Source organism: Schistocerca serialis, chromosome 6, assembly GCF_023864345.2.
Source record: "Schistocerca serialis cubense isolate TAMUIC-IGC-003099 chromosome 6, iqSchSeri2.2, whole genome shotgun sequence".
NCBI classification, from domain to species: Eukaryota; Metazoa; Arthropoda; class Insecta; order Orthoptera; family Acrididae; genus Schistocerca; species Schistocerca serialis.
The window spans coordinates 344,076,523-344,096,760 of NC_064643.1; the positions used below are offsets into that span (position 1 = coordinate 344,076,523).

Here is a 20,238-nt window from a genome sequence, read left to right on the forward strand (position 1 = left end):
AATGGTTCAAATGGCTCTGAGCACTATGGGACTCAACATCTGTGGTCATCAGTCCCCTAGAACTTAGAACTACTTAAACCCAACTAACCTAAGGACATCACACACATCCATGCCCGAGGCAGGATTCGAACCTGCGTTTTAGAAGAAAGATTAAGGAAATGCAAACCTACGTTTCTAGCGTTTGTGGACTTGGAGAAAGCTTTTGACAATGTTGACTTCAATACTCTTTCAAATTCTGGAGGTGGCAGGGGTAAAATCCAAGGAGCGAAAGGCTGTTTACGGTTTGTACAGAAATCAGATGACAGTTTGTCGAGGGCCACAAAAGGGAAGCAGTGATTGAGAGGGGAGTGAGACATTGTTGTCGCGTATCCCCAATGTTATTGAATCTGTATACTGAGGAAGCAGTAAAGGAAAGCAAAGAAAAATTTGGAGTAGGAATTAAAATCCATGGAGAAGAAATAAAAACTTTGAGATTTACTGATGACATTGTAGTTCTGTCAGAGACAGCAAAGGACTTGGAAGAGCAGGACGATATAAGATGAACACCAACAAGAATAAAACGAGGATAATGGAATGTAGTCGAATTAAATCAGGTGATGCTGAGGGAATTGGATTAGGAAATGAGACACTGGAAGTAGTAGATGAGTTTTGCTATTTGGGGAGCAAAATAACTGATGATGGTCAAAACAGGGAGGATATAAAATGTAGACTACCTATGGCAAGGAAAGCGTTTCTGAAGAAGAGAAATTTGTTAACATCGAGTAAAGGTTTAAGCGTCAAGAAGTCCTTTCTGAAAGTATTTGTATGGAGTGTAGCCATGTATGGAAATGAAACATGGATGATAAATAGTTTAGACAAGAAGAGACAAGAAGCTTTCAAAATGTGGTGCTTCAGACGAATGATGAGGATTAGGTGTGTAGATCACATGACTTATTAGGAGGTACTAAATAGAATTGGGCAGAAGAGGAATTTTTGGCACAACTTGACTAGAAGAAGGGATCGTTTGTTAGGACACGTTCTGAGGCATCAAGGTATCACCAATTTAGGACTGGAGGGAAGCGTGGTGGGAAAAAATCGTAGGGGGTGACGAAGAGATGAATATACGAAGCAGACTCACAAGGATGTAGGTTGCAGTAGTTCCTCGGAGATGAAGAAGCTTGCACAGGATAGAGTAGCATGGAGAGCTGCATCCAACCAACCTCTGGACTGAAGACCACAACAACAAGATTAACAAGAGATCTAGAGTTCAGGAGTTTTATTGTTGCAGTGTGACAAAGGGTAGCGCACGAAATGTGTTACCAATTGTTTCTTTCACAATTTACGACGCACATTAGATATCCCGCTAGGATCTCTACAGCAGTACCAGCAGAGCTTGGAAATACAAATGAGTTACGAAATGACGTGCAATTCACGATACTGCCGCTATGAGACTAGTAAGCAGCAATGGCTGACAATGGAAGACTGACGACACAGCAACGATCGGCAATTGTGTTACTTTGGCATGAAACGAAAAGCCTTGTTGTGACTCAGAGGCGTTTTCGACAACAGTTTAACACACTATGGGTCCCTTGCAGGAAGACCACCCACAGGTTGTACGATAAATTTGTACAGGAAGGAACAGTATTGGAAGCGAAGCGACCTCGGCCTAAGCCTGTTTGTTCGCCGGAGAATACTGAAGCGGTACGAGTTGCTGTACAGAGAAGTTCCGGGAAATCGTATAGAAAGGCAGCAGTGCTACTGGGAATATCCAGACGCTGCGTTGAACGCATTCTTAAAAGTGACCTCCGCATGTACCCATACAAGATGACCTGTGCACAGAAGCTCACTGAAGAGCACAAGCAGCAGAGACTACTGTTTGCTCAGTGTGCGGAGGATAGGGAAGAAACTCTCCACAACGTTTGGTTTTCAGACGAGGCGCGGACGGTGTGGTTAACAAACAAAATGTACGCTTTTGGGCCGCTGAAAACCCACAAGTGCTTCATGAACGACAACATTATGCTCCGAGGATTACAGCGTGTGCAGCAATTTCCAGTCACGGACTTACTGGACCCTGTTTCTTTGAAGAAACTGTGAACAGCAAGCGTTATTTGAGCATGCTTCGCATAGCTTCATTCCACAGCTTCTTGCTACTGCCTTGCCCTTCAACGCGCAGTGGTTCATGCAAGGTGGAGCAAGGCCACATACTGCAAACACTGTGTTGGAGTTTTTACACGAGCATTTCGACATCCGGATCATTTCACTCAGGTTCCCAGGTCGGTTCAATGACGGACAAAATTGGCCCCCCAATAGTCCAGACCTCAATCCACGTGACTTTTTTCTTTGGGGGTACCTAAAGGAAAAAATTTTCCCGAAACGTCCACGTGATTTAATGGAGCTCAGAAGACTTATTCTTCAAGCTTGCAGTGAAATTTCGGAAGACATATGCCGTAGGGTTATCACTAACTTCAGTGTTCGTTTGAAGGAAGTTAGGAAACTAAATGGTGGACATATGGAGGCTTATCTCACGAGGGGTAAGATAGATACTGCCTACAGGAAAATTAAAGAGACCTTTGGAGAAAAGAGAACCACTTGTATTAATATCAAGAGCTCAGATGGAAACCCAGTTCTAAGCAAAGAAGGGAAAGCAGAAAGGTGGAAGGAGTATATACAGGGTCTAAACAGGGGCGATGTTCTTGAGGACAATATTATGGAAATGGAAGAGGAGGTAGATGAAGATGAAATGGGAGATACGATACTGCGTGAAGAGTTTGACAGAGCACTGAAAGACCTAAGTCGAAACAAGGCCTCAGGAGTAGACAACATTCCATTAGAACTACTGACAGCCTTGGGAGAGACAGTCCTGACAAAACTCTACCATCTGGTGAGCAAGATGTATGAGACAGGCGAAATTCCCTCAGACTTAAAGAAGAATATAATAATTCCAATCCCAAAGAAAGCAGGTGTTGACAGATGTGAAAATTACCGAACTATCAGTTTAATAAGCCACAGCTGCAAAATACTAACGCGAATTCTTTACAGACGAATGGAAAAACTGATAGAAGCCGACCTCGGGGAAGATAATCTTGGACTCCGTAGAAGTGTTGGAACACGTGAGGCAATACTGACCCTACGACTTATCTTAGAAGAAAGATTAAGAAAAGGCAGACCTACGTTTCTAGCATTTGTAGACTTAGAGAAAGCTTTTGACAATGTTGACTGGAATACTCTCTTTCAAATTCTGAAGGTGGCAGGGGTAAAATACAGGGAGCGGAAGGCTATTTACAATTTGTACAGAAAGCAGACGGCAGTTATAAGAGTCGAGGGACGTAGTGGTCGGGAAGGGAGTGAGACAGGGTTGCAGCCTCTCCCCAATGTTATTCAATCTGTATATTGAGCAAGCAGTGAAGGAAACAAAAGAAAAATTCGGAGTAGGTGTTAAAAGCCATGGAGAAGAAATAAAAAGTTTGAGGTTCGCCGATGACATTGTAATTCTGTCAGAGACAGCAAAGGATCTGGAAGAGCAGTTGAACGGAGTGGACAGTGTCTTGAAAGGAGGATATAAGATGAGCATCAACAAAAGCAAAAAAAAAAAAATGGCTCTGAGCACTATGGGACTCAACTTCTGAGGTCATTAGTCCCCTAGAACTTAGAACTAGTTAAACCTAACTAACCTAAGGACATCACAAACATCCATGCCCGAGGCAGGATTCGAACCTGCGACCGTAGCGGTCTTGCGGTTCCAGACTGCAGCGCCTTTAACCGCTCGGCCACTTCGGCCGGCAACAAAAGCAAAACGAGGATAATGGAATGTAGTCGAATTAAATCGGGTGATGCTGAGGGAATTAGATTAGGAAATGATCCACGTAAAGTAGTAAAGGAGTTTTGCTAATTGGGGAGCAAAATAACTGATGATGGTCGAAGTAGAGGAGATATAAAGTGTAGACTGGCAATGGCAAGGAAAGCGTTCCTGAAGAAGAGAAATTTGTTAACATCGAGTATTGATGTAAGTGTCAGGAAGTCGTTTCTGAAAGTATTTGTATACCATGTATGGAAGTGAAACACGGACGATAAATAGTTTAGACAAGAAGAGAGTAGAAGCTTTGGAAATTTGGTGCTACAGTAGAATGCTGAAGATTAGATGGGTAGATCAAATAACTAATGATGAGGTGTTGAATAGAATTGGGGAGAAGAGGAGTTTGTGGCACAACTTGACTAGAAGAAGGGATCGGTTGGTAGGACATGTTCTGAGGCATCAAGGGATCACCAATTTAGTACTGGAGGGCAGTGTGGAGGGTAAAAATCGTAGAGGGAGACCAAGAGATGAATACACTAAGCAGATTCAGAAGGATGTAGGCTGCAGTAGGTACTGGGAGATGAAGAGGCTTGCACAGGATAGAGTAGCATGGAGAGCTGCATCAAACCAGTCTCAGGACTGAAGACCATAACAACAACAACATGTGCCGCTCGGTTATCACTAACTTCAGTGTTCATTTGAAGGAAGTTCGGAAACTAAATGGTGGACATATTGAGCATGTGCTGAGTTAGAACAAATCTCCATGGACGGCTCTTCATTGTAGTATATGTCCCTTTCAGATTGTATTGACAATAAAGGTTATATTCAAAAACAAAATGGTAACACATTTCGTGCGCCACCCTGTATTTGCCCTGTAACAAAAACGATGTTTCCAAATAATAATTTTGAAACCTGCGTTTTGTGATTAACTGTGCAAAAAGACCAGCACTTTTACTTGTAGTGGTGTATTTTAGTGCAGCCAGTAGTAACTTGTGCTTGTGGTGCTGTCGGCAGCGGTGAGCCTGGGAGCGGGCGTGGCGGTGTTCCCGGCGGGCTGGGACGCGGCCGAGGTGCGAGCCATGTGCGGCCCTGCGGCCGGCCTTTACCAGCTGGGCGCATGCGGCCTGCGCTGGGCCTTCCTGCTCGCGCTCATCGGCTGCCTCGACGCCGCCATCCTCGCCGCTCTCGCCTTCATCCTCGCCACGCGACACGTCCGCCTGCAGCCCGAGCCCGCCTACGCCAACAACGGCTCTCTCTACAAGGGTGCGTGCCTTTCACTTCGCATCTTATCGTCGGGTATTCTCAGTCCAACGACTTCCTGACACTTAAATCTATACTCGATGTTAACAAATTTTTCTTCTTCAGAAACGCTTTCCTTGCCATTGCCAGTCTACATTTTATATCCTCTCTACTTCGAACATCATCAATTATTTTGCTCCCCAAATAGCAAAACTCCTTTACTACTTTAAGCACCTCATTTCCTAATCTAATTACTGCAGCATCCCCCGACTTAATTCGACTACATTCCATTATCCTCGTTTTGCTTTTGTTGGTGTTCATCTTATACTCTCCTTTCAAGACACTGTCCATTCTGTTCAACTGCTCTTCCAAGTCCTTTGCTGTCTCTGGCAGAATTACGATGTCACCGGCGAAACTCAAAGTTTTTGTTTCTTCTCCATGGATTTTAATACCTACTTCGAGTTTTTCTTTTGTTTCCTTCACTGCTTGCTCAATTTACAGATTGAATAACATCGGGGATAGGCTACAACCCTGTCTCGCTCCCTTCCCAACCACTGCTTCCCTTTTATTCCCCTCAACTCTTATAACTGCCATCTGGTTTCTTTACAAATTGTAAATAGCCTTTCGCTCCCTGTATTTTACCCCTGCCATCTTCAGAATTTGAAAGAGAATATTCCAGTCTACATTGTCAAAAGCTTTCTCTAAGTCTACAAATGCTAGAAACGTAGCTATGCCTTTTCTTAATCTTTCTTCTAGGATAAGTTGTAGGGTCATTATCGCCTGCGTGTTCCAACATTTCTACGGAATCCAAACTGATCTTCCCTGAGGTCGGCTTCTACCGTGTTTCCACTCGTCTGTAAGGAATTCGTCTTAGTATTTTGCAGCCATGACTTATTAAACTGATAGTTCTGTAATTTTCACACCTCTCAACACCTGCTTTCTTTGGAATCGGAATTAGTATATTCTCCTTGCAGTCCGAGGGTTTTAGACCTGTCTCATACATCTTGCTCACCAGATGGTAGAGCTTTGTCGTGACTGGCTATCCAGAGGCTATCAGTAGTTCTACTGGAATGTTGTCTACTCCCGGGGTCTTGTTTCGACTCAGGTCTTTCAGTGCTCTGTCAAACTCTACACGCAGTATCACACCTCCCATTTCATCTTCATCTACGTCCTCTTCAGTTTCCATAATATTGCTCTCAAGTACATCGTCCTTGTATAGACCCTCTCTATACCCTTCCTCTTTTCTACTTTCCCTTTTTTTGCTTAGAACTGGTTTTCCATCTGAGATGATATTCGTACAAGTAGTTCTCTTTTCTCCAAAGATCTCTTTAATTTTCCTGTAGGCAGTATTTATCTTACCCCTAGTGAGATAAGCCTCTACATCCTTACATTTGTCCTCTAGCCATGCCTGCTTAGCCATTTTGTACTTCCTGTCGATCTCATTTTTGAGACGTTTGTATTCCTTTTTGCCTTCCTCATTTACTGCGTTTTTATATTTTCTCCTTTCATCAATTAAATTCAATATTTCTTCTGTTACCCAGAATTTCTACTAGCCCTTGTCTTTTTACCTACTTTATCCTCTGCCGCCTTTACTACTTCATCCCTCAGAGCTACCCATTCTTCTTCTACTGTATTTCTTTCCCCCATTCCTGTCAATTGTTCCCTTATGCTCTCCCTGAAACTCTGTACAACCTCTGGTTCATTCAGTTTATTCGGGTCCCATTTCCTTAAATTCCCACCTTGGCCAACTACCGAAACGAATCCTAGTTTTCGTTTTAGAGGACGCAACAATACCTATTGCCTGGAAAGCCGAAGTGGTAACGCGGTAGTGCCAGGAACTAGGTCACATGACGAGGTACAGCGAGGCTACGGTTAAACTAGTGCGCAAGAAGAAGAAGCAAGAAGCTCACAATAAGTGTGTGACCGATGATATGGATAAATGTATCATCAGGCAGCAATTTCTATGGCATTACGTACAATAGAAAAAAATACGAACTTTGCGAAAACTGCGCAACTTTTGTCAAACAGAAATGAGCTTCAAAGCTAGCAAGGAAATACTCAGAAGTAATTTTCTGTCTATGGATTTTCGTTGTAGAAGGTGTCAAAACTAACATTTTGTTTTGTGCGGACGAGAGGACATTGTTGCTAAAAGACTATACTTTCTCAGGTTTTCATCAGAATCAAAGCGACCAGTAGTTTACTAAGATGAAACATTGATTCACTCGTACCATACAGTAAATAAATTTTGGCAAAGTGATAGTGTTCGAGTAGTTTTGTCAAACAAAAGTGCCGGTCAGTGTTTAATTGTTGTATATGCAGGCGGAGACAGGTGTTTCGAGGCTCAGAAACGAAAACGTCCGACTATCACTCAGAAACGGATAGCAAAAATTTTCAAAAATAAATCGAAACCCAACTTATGCCAGTCTTATTAGAGATGTCTTTGTCCCTTGTAATTACTCGCAGCGCATTTGCCCATTCGGAATACTTCTAGCCATTGTAGGTGTTGGACAGTAGTAATGTTCAACTATTTTTTTCCCCCATAATGCGAGAAGAAGAAAACACTCGGAAACAGCCGTTGAAGGGCTTAGCAAAATTGCTTCAGGCTTAACATGTAACCGCAGTATCGAATATTGCATTCGAATTTCCAAATTAGATTTCGTCTTCTGCAAAATTAGTTGTGAGTAAACAGACGTTTAAACTCGGAAGAGCATTCCTGGAGCCACTCTAGCAGTTCTGGATGTGTGGGGTGTCGCACTCTCCTGCTGGAATTGCCCAAGTCTGTCGGAGTGCACAGTGAACATGAATGGATGCAAGTGATCAGACAGGACGCTTACGTACATGTCACCTGTCAAGAGTCGTGTCTGGATGTATCAGGGGTCCCATGTAACTCCTACTGCACACACCCCACACCACTACAGTCCCCTGCTGACACGCAGGGTCCATGGATTCATGAGGTTTTCTCCATACCTGTACATGTCCGTATGTTCAATACAATTTGAAACGAGACTCATCTGACCAGGCAACATGTTTCCAGTCATCAGCACTCTAATATCAGTGTTGACAGGCCCAGGCGAGGCTTAAAGCTTTGTGTCGTGCAGTCAACAAGGGTACACATGTGGGCCTTTGGCTCTGAAAGCCCATATTGATAATGTTTCATTGAATGGTTCACATGCTGACACGTATTGATGGCCCAGCATTGAAATCTGCAGCAATTTGTGGAAGGGTTGCTCGTCTTTCACAACGAACGATTCTCTTCAGTCGTCGTTGGTCCCGTTTCTGCAGGCTCTTTTGCTGGCTGCAGCAGTATCGGAGATTTGATGTTTTCCCGATATTTACAGTATACTCATGAAATGGTCGTACGGGAAAATCCCCACTTCATCACTATCTTGGAGATGCTGTGTCCCATTTCTCATGCTCCAACTAACACACAACGTTGAAATTCATTTAAATCTTGATAACCTGACATTGTTGCAGCAGTAACTGAGCTAACAACTGCACCAGACTCTTCTTGCTTATATAGGCATTGCTGACTGCAGTGCCATATTCTTCCTGTTTCCTTATCTCTATATTTGAATACATGTGCCTGTATCAGTTTCTTTGGCACTTCAGTGTAACTAAAGCTTCTTTGTATTCTTCTTCTTACTTTTTCTTAAACAAAAAAACCAGAGAGACATGGGGCACCAGGGTTGGAGGCTGGGATTTTGGAAGAAGATTGGGTTTCTCTCTTGTTTGGGATTGCCGCTAATACTCGGACAATCACAAGTAATTCAAGATGTGAGGTTTCAGTTTGTGTAAAGACTGCTGAGTTCTGTTAGCAGCTTCCTTAATAGTAATAATAATAATAATAATAATAATAATAATAATAATAATAATAAAAACCACAAAACCAGCATGGCAACACAGGCTACAGATCAGAATAGAAAGACTGAGAAAAGACATCGGACAGCTAACACAATTTATAAGAAATGAAATGCCAGAAAAAAAACGAAAAAGGTTAGGTAAAATCTCACAACAAGAAGTGATAGAGCAATTAGATGAAAAGAAGCAGAAATTACAAGCATTGGTCAAACGACTTAGAAGATACAAAAAAAAGTGAAAATAGAAGGAAACAAAACCAAACATTCAACACAAACCAAAAGAAATTTTACCAGGCAATAGATAACACACACATTAAAATAGACAATCCACCAAACATAGAAGACATGGAACACTTCTGGAGCAACATATGGTCAAACCCGGTACAACATAACAGGCATGCATGGTGGATACAAGCAGAAACAGATGCGTACAAGATGATACCACAAATGCCTGAAGTGATAATTTTGCAACATGAAGTCACCCAAGCAATTAATTCTACTCACAATTGAAAAGCCCCTGGAAAAGATAAAATAGCAAATTTCTGGCTAAAGAAATTCACCTCAACACATTCACATCTAACAAAATTATTTAACATATAAAAACAAAGATGAGGTGACTTACCGAACGAAAGCGCTGGTAGGTCGATAGACACACAAACAAACACAAACATACACACAAAATTCATCTTTCGCAACAAACTGTTGCCTCATCAGGAAAGAGGAAAGGAGAGAGAAAGACGAAAGGAAGTGGGTTTTAAGGGAGAGGGTAAGGAGTCATTATAATCCCGGGAGCGGAAAGACTTACCTTGGAGGGAAAAAAGGACTGGTATACACTCACACACACACACACACATATCCATCCACACATACAGACACAAGCAGACATATATTATTTAACAAGCAGACATATATTATTTAACAGTTACATTGCAGGCCCATACACATTCCCTGATACACTTACACATGGAATAACTTATCTGAAACCTAAAGATCAAGCAGACACAGCAAACCAGCTAAATATCGCCCCATAACATGCCTACCAACAATATACAAAATATTAACTTCAGTCATTACACAGAAATTAATGACACATACAACACAGAACAAAATTATAAATGAAGAACAAAAAGGCTGTTGCAAAGGAGCACGAGGATGTAAAGAGCAACTGATAATAGATGCAGAGGTGACATATCAAGCTAAAACTAAACAACGGTCGCTACACTATGCATACATTGATTACCAAAAAGCTTTTGATAGTGTACCCCAGTCATGGTTACGACAAATATTGGAAATATACAAAGTACATCCTAAATTGATACAGTTCCTAAACATAGTAATGAAAAATTGGAAAACCTCACTTAATACCCAAACAAATTCAAATAATATCACATCACAGCCAATACAGATTAAGCGTGGAATATATCAAGGAGACTCATTAAGTCCTTTCTGGTTCTGCCTTGCTCTCAACCCACTATCCAACATGCTAAATAATACAAATTATGGATACAATATTACTGGAACATACCCACACAAAATCACACATCTGGTATACATGGATGATCTAAAACTACTGGCAGCAACAAATCAACAACTCAACCAATTACCAAAGATAACAGAAGTATTCAGCAATGATATAAATATGGCTTTTGGAACAGACAAATGTAAGAAAAATAGCATAGTCAAGGGAAAACACACTAAACAAGAAGATTACATATTGGATAACCACAGCGTCTGCATAGAAGCGATGGAAAAAACAGATGCCTATAAATATCTAGGATGCAGACAAAAAATAGGAATAGATAATACAAATATTAAAGAAGAACTAAAAGAAAAATATAGACAAAGACTAACAAAAATACTGAAAACAGAATTGACAGCAAGAAACAAGACAAAAGCTATAAATACTTATGCTATACCAATATTGACCTACTCATTTGGAGTAGTGAAATGGAGTAACACAGACCTAGAAGCACTCAATACACTTACATGATCACAATGCTACAAATATAGAATACATCACATACATTCAGCAACTGAAAGATTCACATTAAGCAGAAAGGAAGGAGGAAGGGGATTTATCGGCATAAAAAACCTACATTATGGACAGGTAGACAATTTAAGAAAATTCTTTATAGAACGAGCAGAAACTAGCAAAATACACAAAGCAATCACTCATATAAATACATCGGCTACACCACTGCAATTTCATAACCACTTCTACAACCCTTTAGATCACATAACATCAACAGATACGAAGAAAGTAAATTGGAAAAAGAAAACACTACATGGCAAGCACCCGTATCATCTAACACAGCCACACATCGATCAAGACGCATCCAACACGTGGCTAAGAAAAGGCAATGAATACAGTGAGACGGAAGGATTCATGATTGCAATACAGGATCAAACAATAAACACCAGAAATTACAGCAAGCATATTATTAAAGATCCCAATACCACAACAGATAAATGCAGACTTTGCTAACAACAAATAGAATCAGTAGATCACATCACAAGCAGATGTACAATACTAGCAAATACAGAATACCCCAGAAGACATGACAATGTAGCAAAAATAATACATCAACAGCTTGCCTTACAACATATACTAATAAAACAACATGTTCCCACATACAAGTATGCACCACAAAATGTACTGGAGAACGATGAATACAAATTATACTGGAACAGAACCATTATAACAGATAAAACAACACCACATAACAAACCTGACATCATACTCACCAATAAAACGAAGAAATTAACACAACTAATCGAAATATCCATACCCAATACAACAAATATACAGAAGATAACAGGAGAAAAAATTGAAAAATACATCCAACTGGCTGAGGAAGTCAATGACATGTGGCATCAGGATAAAGTTGACATTATACCAATTATACTATCAACTACAGGAGTCATACCACACAATATCCACCAGTACATCAATGCAATACAGCTACATCCAAACTTATATATACAACTACAGAAATCTGTAATTATTAACACTTGTTCAATTACCCGAAAGTTCCTAAATGCAATGTAACATATACCATACAGTTAAAAGGAAGTCACGCTTGATCAAGGTCCGCATCACTTTCCATTTTTAACCAGACATAACGTCTGAGATAAGAAAGAAATAATAATAGAACCCCTGGGGGCCTGGGAAAAGAACAGGCCTCCGGTATGTTCTGCCAGTCGTAAAAGGCGACGAAAAGAACAAACCACTAATAGGGCTAACCGCCCTTTGAGTGTGATTAGTTGGTTCAGGACAGAACTAATGGAGCCTCGGACAAGTGCTGTCATGGTCAGGGACAACGCTTGAACCCTTTTAGGTTAGAGGGACCCCCCCTTGGGCGAAACGATAAAATACCTGACGGCTTACCAGAGAGGACATTATCATCGTTGATAAAGAACGTCCGTCCTCAGAGACCAAAAACAGGAAAAGTTAACGTAATATTGGTAAACTGCAGGAGTATCCAGGGCAAGGTTCCTGAATTAGTATCTCTTATTGAAGGAAATAGTGCGCATATAGTATTAGGAACGGAAAGTTGGTTAAAACCGGAAGTGAACAGTAACGAAATCCTAGACACAGAATGGAATATATACCGCAAGGATAGGATAAACGCCAATGGTGGAGGAGTATTTATAGCAGTAAAGAATTCAATAATATCCAGTGAAGTTATTAGCGAATGCGAATGTGAAATAATCTGGGTTAAGTTAAGTATCAAAGGTGGGTCAGATATGATAGTCGGATGCTTCTATAGACCACCTGCATCAGCAACCGTAGTAGTTGAGCGCCTCAGAGAGAACCTGCAGAACGTCGTGAAGAAGTTTCGTGATCATACTATTGTAATAGGGGGAGACTTCAATCTACCAGGTATAGAATGGGATAGTCACACAATCAGAACTGGAGCCAGGGACAGAGACTCTTGTGACATTATCCTGACTGCCTTGTCCGAGAATTACTTCGAGCAGATAGTTAGAGAACCAACTCGTGAAGCTAACGTTTTAGACCTCATAGCAACAAATAGACCGGAACTTTTCGACTCCGTGAATGTAGAAGAGGGTATCAGTGATCATAAGTCAGTGGTTGCATCAATGACTACAAGTGTAATAAGAAATGCCAAGAAAGGAAGGAAAATATATTTGCTTAACAAGAGTGATAGGGCACAAATCGCAGAATATCTGAGTGACCACCATCAAACGTTCATTTCTGAGGAAGAGGATGTGGAACAAAAATGGAAAAAATTCAGAAACATCGTCCAGTACGCCTTAGATAAGTTCGTACCGACTAAGGTCCAAAGCGAGGGGAAAGATCCACCGTGGTATAACAATCATGTACGAAAGGTACTACGGAAACAAAGAAAGCTTCATCATAGGTTTAAGAGTAGTCGAATCATAGCTGATAAGGAAAAGCTGAACGAAGCGAAAAAGAGCGTAAAGAGAGCAATGAGAGAAGCATTCAACGAATTCGAACATAAAACATTGGCAAACAATCTAAACAAGAACCCTAAAAAGTTTTGGTCATATGTAAAATCGGTAAGCGGATCTAAATCCCCTATTCAGTCACTCGTTGACCACGATGGCACCGAAACAGAGGACGACCGAAGAAAGGCAGAAATACTGAATTCAGTGTTCCGAAACTGTTTCACTGCGGAAAATCGTAACACGGTCCCTGACTTCAGCCGTCGCACGGACGCCAAAATGGAAAATATTGGAATAAACGATATCGGAATTGAAAAACAACTGCTATCACTTAGTAGCGGAAAAGCATCCGGACCAGACGAGATACCCTTAAGATTCTACAGTGATTATGCTAAAGAACTTGCCCCCTTTCTATCAGCAATTTATCGTAGATCGCTGGAAGAACGTAAAGTACCTAGCGACTGGAAGAAAGCGCAGGTCGTTCCCATTTTCAAGAAGGGTCATAAATCAGATGCGAATAATTATAGGCCTATTTCGCTTACGTCAATCTGTTGTAGAATAATGGAACATGTTTTGTGTTCTCGTATTATGACGTTCTTAGATAATACAAATCTCCTTCATCATAACCAACATGGATTCCGCAAACAGAGATCATGTGAAACTCAGCTCGCCCTATTTGCCCAAGAAATTCACAGTGCCGTAGACACTGGCGAGCAGATTGATGCCGTATTCCTGGACTTCAGGAAGGCATTTGATACGGTTCCGCACTTACGTTTAGTGAAAAAAATACGAGCTTACGGAATATCGGACCAGGTTTGTGATTGGATTCAGGATTTCCTAGAAGAAAGAACACAACATGTCATTCTTAACGGTTCAAAATCTGCAGATGTAGAGGTAATTTCGGGAGTACCGCAGGGAAGCGTGATAGGACCTTTATTGTTTACAATATACATAAATGACTTAGTTGACAACATCGGTAGCTCCGTGAGGCTATTTGCAGATGACACGGTTGTCTACAAGAAAGTAGCAACATCAGAAGACTCGTACGTACTCCAGGAGGACCTGCAGAGGATTAATGCATGGTGCGACAGCTGGCAGCTTTCCCTAAACGTAGATAAATGTAATATAATGCGCATACATAGGGGCAGAAATCCATTCCAGTACTATTATGCCATAGGTGGTAAATCATTGGAAGCGGTAACGACCGTAACATACTTAGGAGTTACTATCCGGAGCGATCTGAAGTGGAATGATCACATAAAACAAATAGTGGGAAAAGCAGGCGCCAGGTTGAGATTCATAGGAAGAATTCTAAGAAAATGTGACTCATCGACGAAAGAAGTAGCTTACAAAACGCTTGTTCGTCCGATTCTTGAGTATTGCTCATCAGTATGGGACCCTTACCAGGTTGGATTAATAGAAGAGATAGACATGATCCAGCGAAAAGCAGCGCGATTCGTCATGGGGACATTTAGTCAGCGCGAGAGCGTTACGGAGATGCTGAACAAGCTCCAGTGGCGGACACTTCAAGAAAGGCGTTACGCAATACGGAGAGGTTTATTATCGAAATTACGAGAGAGCACATTCCGGGAAGAGATGGGCAACATGTTACTACCGCCCACATATATCTCGCGTAATGATCACAACGAAAAGATCCGAGAAATTAGAGCAAATACGGAGACTTACAAGCAGTCGTTCTTCCCACGCACAATTCGTGAATGGAACAGGGAAGGGGGGATCAGATAGTGGTACAATAAGTACCCTCCGCCACACACCGTAAGGTGGCTCGCGGAGTATAGATGTAGATGTAGATGTAGATGCCCGTCCACGATGGTAACGATACTGCTAGCCACACGGAAAATGATTTAAATCCAAATAGAGGTGTTTTGCAGGATATGCTCCCTGCAACCACTCTAGAAGGAAAACAAAGACAGAAGATGAGATGGTCAGATTTAGTTAACCGACACCTCATGTTCTGTTATTACCAAGCAAGAAACTTAGGAACCAACACAGCTGGAAACAGATCACAAGTAAACACAACATTTATTACCAGATACCCAGAATTAAAATTTTTAACAGAACAATGACTAGCTGATCAGATCCATGTAATAATCAAAAATAACAGGATACCCCAGTCAGAATTAGAAAACATCAAACAACAAGTACAACAAATACTGGAACAAAATAATGTGCAATCAGAAGAAGAAGAACATACAGTAATGGACTCAAACATCCCAGAGCAAACAAACAAAGAACAACACGCATTAATTAAACAGTCAGAGGAAAACGAAATCTTAAGACAGCCCACAGAACAAGCACAAATAGAACACGAAGTGACACACATGTTAGATATAGAAGAAAAATTTCAGCTGACATATATAGAATACAAAGACACAAATACAGACATTAGACCATTCTTGCATAGGCCGCCAAATAACCCACAAGTCGAAACAACAATAAAAACTATCAACACAATCATACACAACAAAATAAATGAAAATACAACTATGGAAGAGTTACAACTACTGGTTTATATAGAGCACTCACTACACTAAATATACACACTAGGCAGAGATCAGAACCAACCAACACACAGAAGAAACCCACAAAACCAGCATGGCAACACAGACTACGGATCAGAATAGAAAAACTGAGAAAAGACATCGGACAGCTAACACAATTTATAAGAAATGAAATATCAGACAAAAATGAAAAAGGTTAGGTAAAATCGCATAACAAAAAGCGATAGAGCAATTAGATGAAAAGAAGCAGAAATTACAAGCATTGGCTAAATGACTTAGAAGATACAAAAAAAAGTGAAAATAGAAGGAAACAAAACCAAACATTCAACACAAACCAAAAGAAATTTTACCAGGCAATAGATAACACACACATTAAAGTAGACAATCCACCAAACATAACAGACATGGAACACTTCTGGAGCAACATATGGTCAAACCCGGTACAACATAACAGACATGTACGGTGGATACAAGCAGAAGCAGACACATACAAGATGATACCAAAAATGCCTGAAATGATAATTTTGCAACATGAAGTCACCCGAGCAATTAATTCTATGCACAATTGGAAAGCCCCTGGAAAAGATAAAATAGCAAATTTCTGGCTAAAGAAGTTCACCTCAACACATTCACATCTAACTAATTTATTTAACATATCTAAAAACAAAGAAGATGTGACTTACCAAATGAAAGCACTGGCAGGTTGATAGACACACAAACAAACACAAACATACACACAAAATTCTAGCTTTCGCAACCAATGGTTGCTTCATCAGGAAAGAGGGAAGGAGAGGGAAAGACGAAAGGATGTGGGTTTTAAGGGAGAGGGTAAGGAGTCATTCCAATCCCGGGAGCGGAAAGACTTACCTTAGAGGGAAAAAAGGACAGGTATACACTCGAATACACACACATATCCATCCGCACATACACAGACACAAGCAGACGTTCGTAGAGGCAAAGGGTTTGGGCATAGATGTCAGCCGAGGCGGAAGTACATAGGCAAAGATGTTGTTGAATGACAGGTGAGGTATGAGCAGCAGCAACTTGAAATTAGCGGTGGTTGAGGCCTGGTGGGTAACGAGAAGAGAGAATATACTGAAGGGCAAGTTCCCATCTCCGGAGTTCTGACAGGTTGGTGTTAGTGGGAAGTATCCAGATAACCCGGATGGTGTAACACTGCGCCAAGATGTGCTGGCCGTGCACCAAGGCATGTTTAGCCACAAGGTGATCCTCATTACCAACAAACACTGTCTGCCTGTGTCCATTCATGTGAATGGACAGTTTGTTGCTGGTTATTCCCACATAGAAAGCTTCACAGTGTAGGGAGGTCAGTTGGTAAATCACGTGGGTGCTTTCACACGTGGCTCTGCCTTTGATCGTGTACACCTTCCGGGTTACAGGACTGGAGGAGGTGGTGGTGGGAGGGTGCATAGGACAGGCTTTACACTGGGGGCGGTTACAAGGATAGGAGCCAGAGGGTAGGGAAGGTGGTTTGGGGATTTCATAGGGATGAACTAAGAGGTTACAAAGGTTAGGTGGACGGCGGAAAGACACTCTTGGTGGAGTGGGGAGGATTTCATGAAGGATGGATCTCATTTCAGGGCAGGATTTGAGGAAGTCATATCCCTGCTGGAGAGCCACATTCAGAGTCTGATCCAGTCCTGGAAAGGATCCTGTCACAAGTGGGACACTTTTGGGGTTCTCCTGTGGGAGGTTCTGGGTTTGAGGGGATGAGGAAGTGGCTCTGGTTATTTGCTTCTGTACCAGGTTGGGATACCCTTGTAACCGCCCCTGGTGTAAAACCTGTCCTATGCACCCTCCCACCACCACTTACTCCAGTCCTGTAACCCGGAAGGTGTACACGATCAAAGGCAGAGCCATGTGTGAAAGCATCCACGTGATTTACCAACTGACCTGCCACGTGATTTACCAACTGACCTGCCTACACTGTGAAGCTTTCTATGTGGGAATGACCAGCAACAAACTGTCCATTCACATGAATGGACACAGGCAGACAGTGTTTGTTGGTAATGAGGATCACCCTGTTGCTAAACATGCCTTGGTGCACGGCCAGCACATCTTGGCACAGTGTTACACCGTCCAGGTTATCTGGATACTTCCCACTAACACCAACCTGTCAGAACTCCGGAGATGGAAACTTGCCCTTCAGTATATTCTCTCTTCTCGTTACCCGCCAAGCCTCAACTTCCGCTAATTTCAGGTTGCCGTCGCTCATACCTCACCTGTCATTCAACAACATCTTTGCCTATGTACTTCCGCCTTGACTGACATCTCTGCCCAAAGTCTTTGCCTTTACAAATGTCTGCTTGTGTCTGTGTATGTGCGGATGGATATGTGTGTGTATTCGAGTGTATACCTGTCCTTTTTTCTCCCTAAGGTAAGTCTTTCCGCTCCCGGGATTGGAATGACTCCTTGCCCTCTCCCTTAAAACCCACATCCTTTCGTCTTTCCCTCTCCTTCCCTCTTTCCTGATGAAGGCCCCATTGGTTGCAAAAGCTAGAATTTTGTGTGTATGTTTGTGTTTGTTTGTGTGTCTATCAACCTGCCAGCGCTTTCATTTGGTAAGTCACATCTTCTTTGTTTTTAGATATATTTTTCCCACGTAGAATGTTTCCCCCTATTATATTCGTAAATTATTTAACAGTTACATTGCAGACCCATACACAGTCCCTGATACACTTACACAAGGAATAACTTATCTGAAATCTAAAGATCAAGCAGACACAGCAAACCCAGCAAAATATTGCCCCATAACATGCCTACCAACAATATACAAAATATTAACTTCAGTCATTACACAGAAATTAATGACACATACAACACAGAACAAAATTATAAATGAAGAACAAAAAGGCTGCTGCAAAGGAGCACGAGGATGTAAAGAGCAACTGATAATAGATGCAGAGGTACATATCATGCTAAAACTAAACAAAGGTCTCTACACTACGCATACATTGATTACCAAAAAGCTTTTGATAGTGTACCCCAGTCATGGTTACGACAAATATTGGAAATATACAAAGTACATCCTAAATTGATACAGTTCCTAAACATAGTAATGAAAAATTGGAAAACCACACTTAATATCCAAACAAATTCAAATAATATCACATCACAGCCAATGTAGATTAAGTGTGGAATATACCAAGGAGACTCATTAAGTACTTTCTGGTCTGCCTTGCTCTGAACCCACTATCCAACATGCTAAATAATACTAATTATGGATATAATATTACTGTAACATACCAACACAAAGTCACACATTTGCTATACATGGATGATCTAAAACTACTGGCAGCAACAAATCAACAACACAACCAATTACTAAAGATGACAGAAGTATTCAGCAATGATACAAATATGGCTTTTGGAACAGACAAATGTAAGAAAAATAGCATAGTCAAGGGAAAACACACTAAACAAGAAGATTAAATATTGGATAACCACAGCGACTGCATAGAAGCAATGGAAAAAGAGATGCCTGTAAATATCTAGGATACAGACAAAAAATAGGAATAGATAATACAAATATTAAAGAAGAACTAAAAGAAAAATATAGACAAAGACTAACAAAAATACTGAAAACAGAGTTGACAGCAAGAAACAAGACAAAAGCTATAAATACTTATGCTATACCAATATTGACCTACTCATTTGGAATAGTGAAATGGAGTAACACAGACCTAGAAGCACTCAATACACTTACACGATCACAATGCCACAAATATAGAATACATCACATACATTCAGCAACAGAAAGATCCACATTAAGCAGAAAGGAAGGAGGAAGGGGATTTATCGACATAAAAAACCTACATTATGGACAGGTAGACAATTTAAGAAAATTCTTTATAGAACGAGCAGAAACTAGCAAAATACACAAAGCAATCACTCATAGAAATACATCAGCTACACCATTGCAATTTCATAACCACTTCTACAACCCTTCAGATCACATAACATCAACAGATACGAAGAAAGTAAATTGGAAAAAGAAAACACTACATGGCAAGCACCCGTATCATCTAACTCAGCCACACATCGATCAAGACGCGTCCAACACATGGCTAATAAAAGGCAATATATACAGTGAGATGGAAAGATTCATGATTGCAATACATGATCAAACAATAAACACCAGATATTACAGCAAGCATATTATTAAAGATCCCAATACCACAACAGATAAATGCAGACTTTGCAAACAACAAATAGAATCAGTAGATCACATCACAAGCAGATGTACAATACTAGCAAATACAGAATACCCCAGAAGACATGACAATGTAGCAAAAATAATAAATCAACAACTTGCCATACAACATAAACTAATAAAACAATATGTTCCCACATACAAGTATGCACCATAAAATGTACTGGAGAACGATGAATACAA

General features: G+C 41.0%; 1 protein-coding gene across 1 annotated transcript in view; it reads left to right on the forward strand.

The window, feature by feature from the left end:
* Positions 1-20,238, forward strand: part of LOC126484368 (LHFPL tetraspan subfamily member 3 protein) — a 149,132-nt gene that overhangs the window by 115,024 nt on the left and 13,870 nt on the right. The window contains exon 2 of the mRNA XM_050107839.1: positions 4,787-5,035. Coding sequence (XP_049963796.1) covers positions 4,787-5,035 — 249 coding nt within the window. The remainder of the gene's footprint in view (positions 1-4,786; positions 5,036-20,238) is intronic.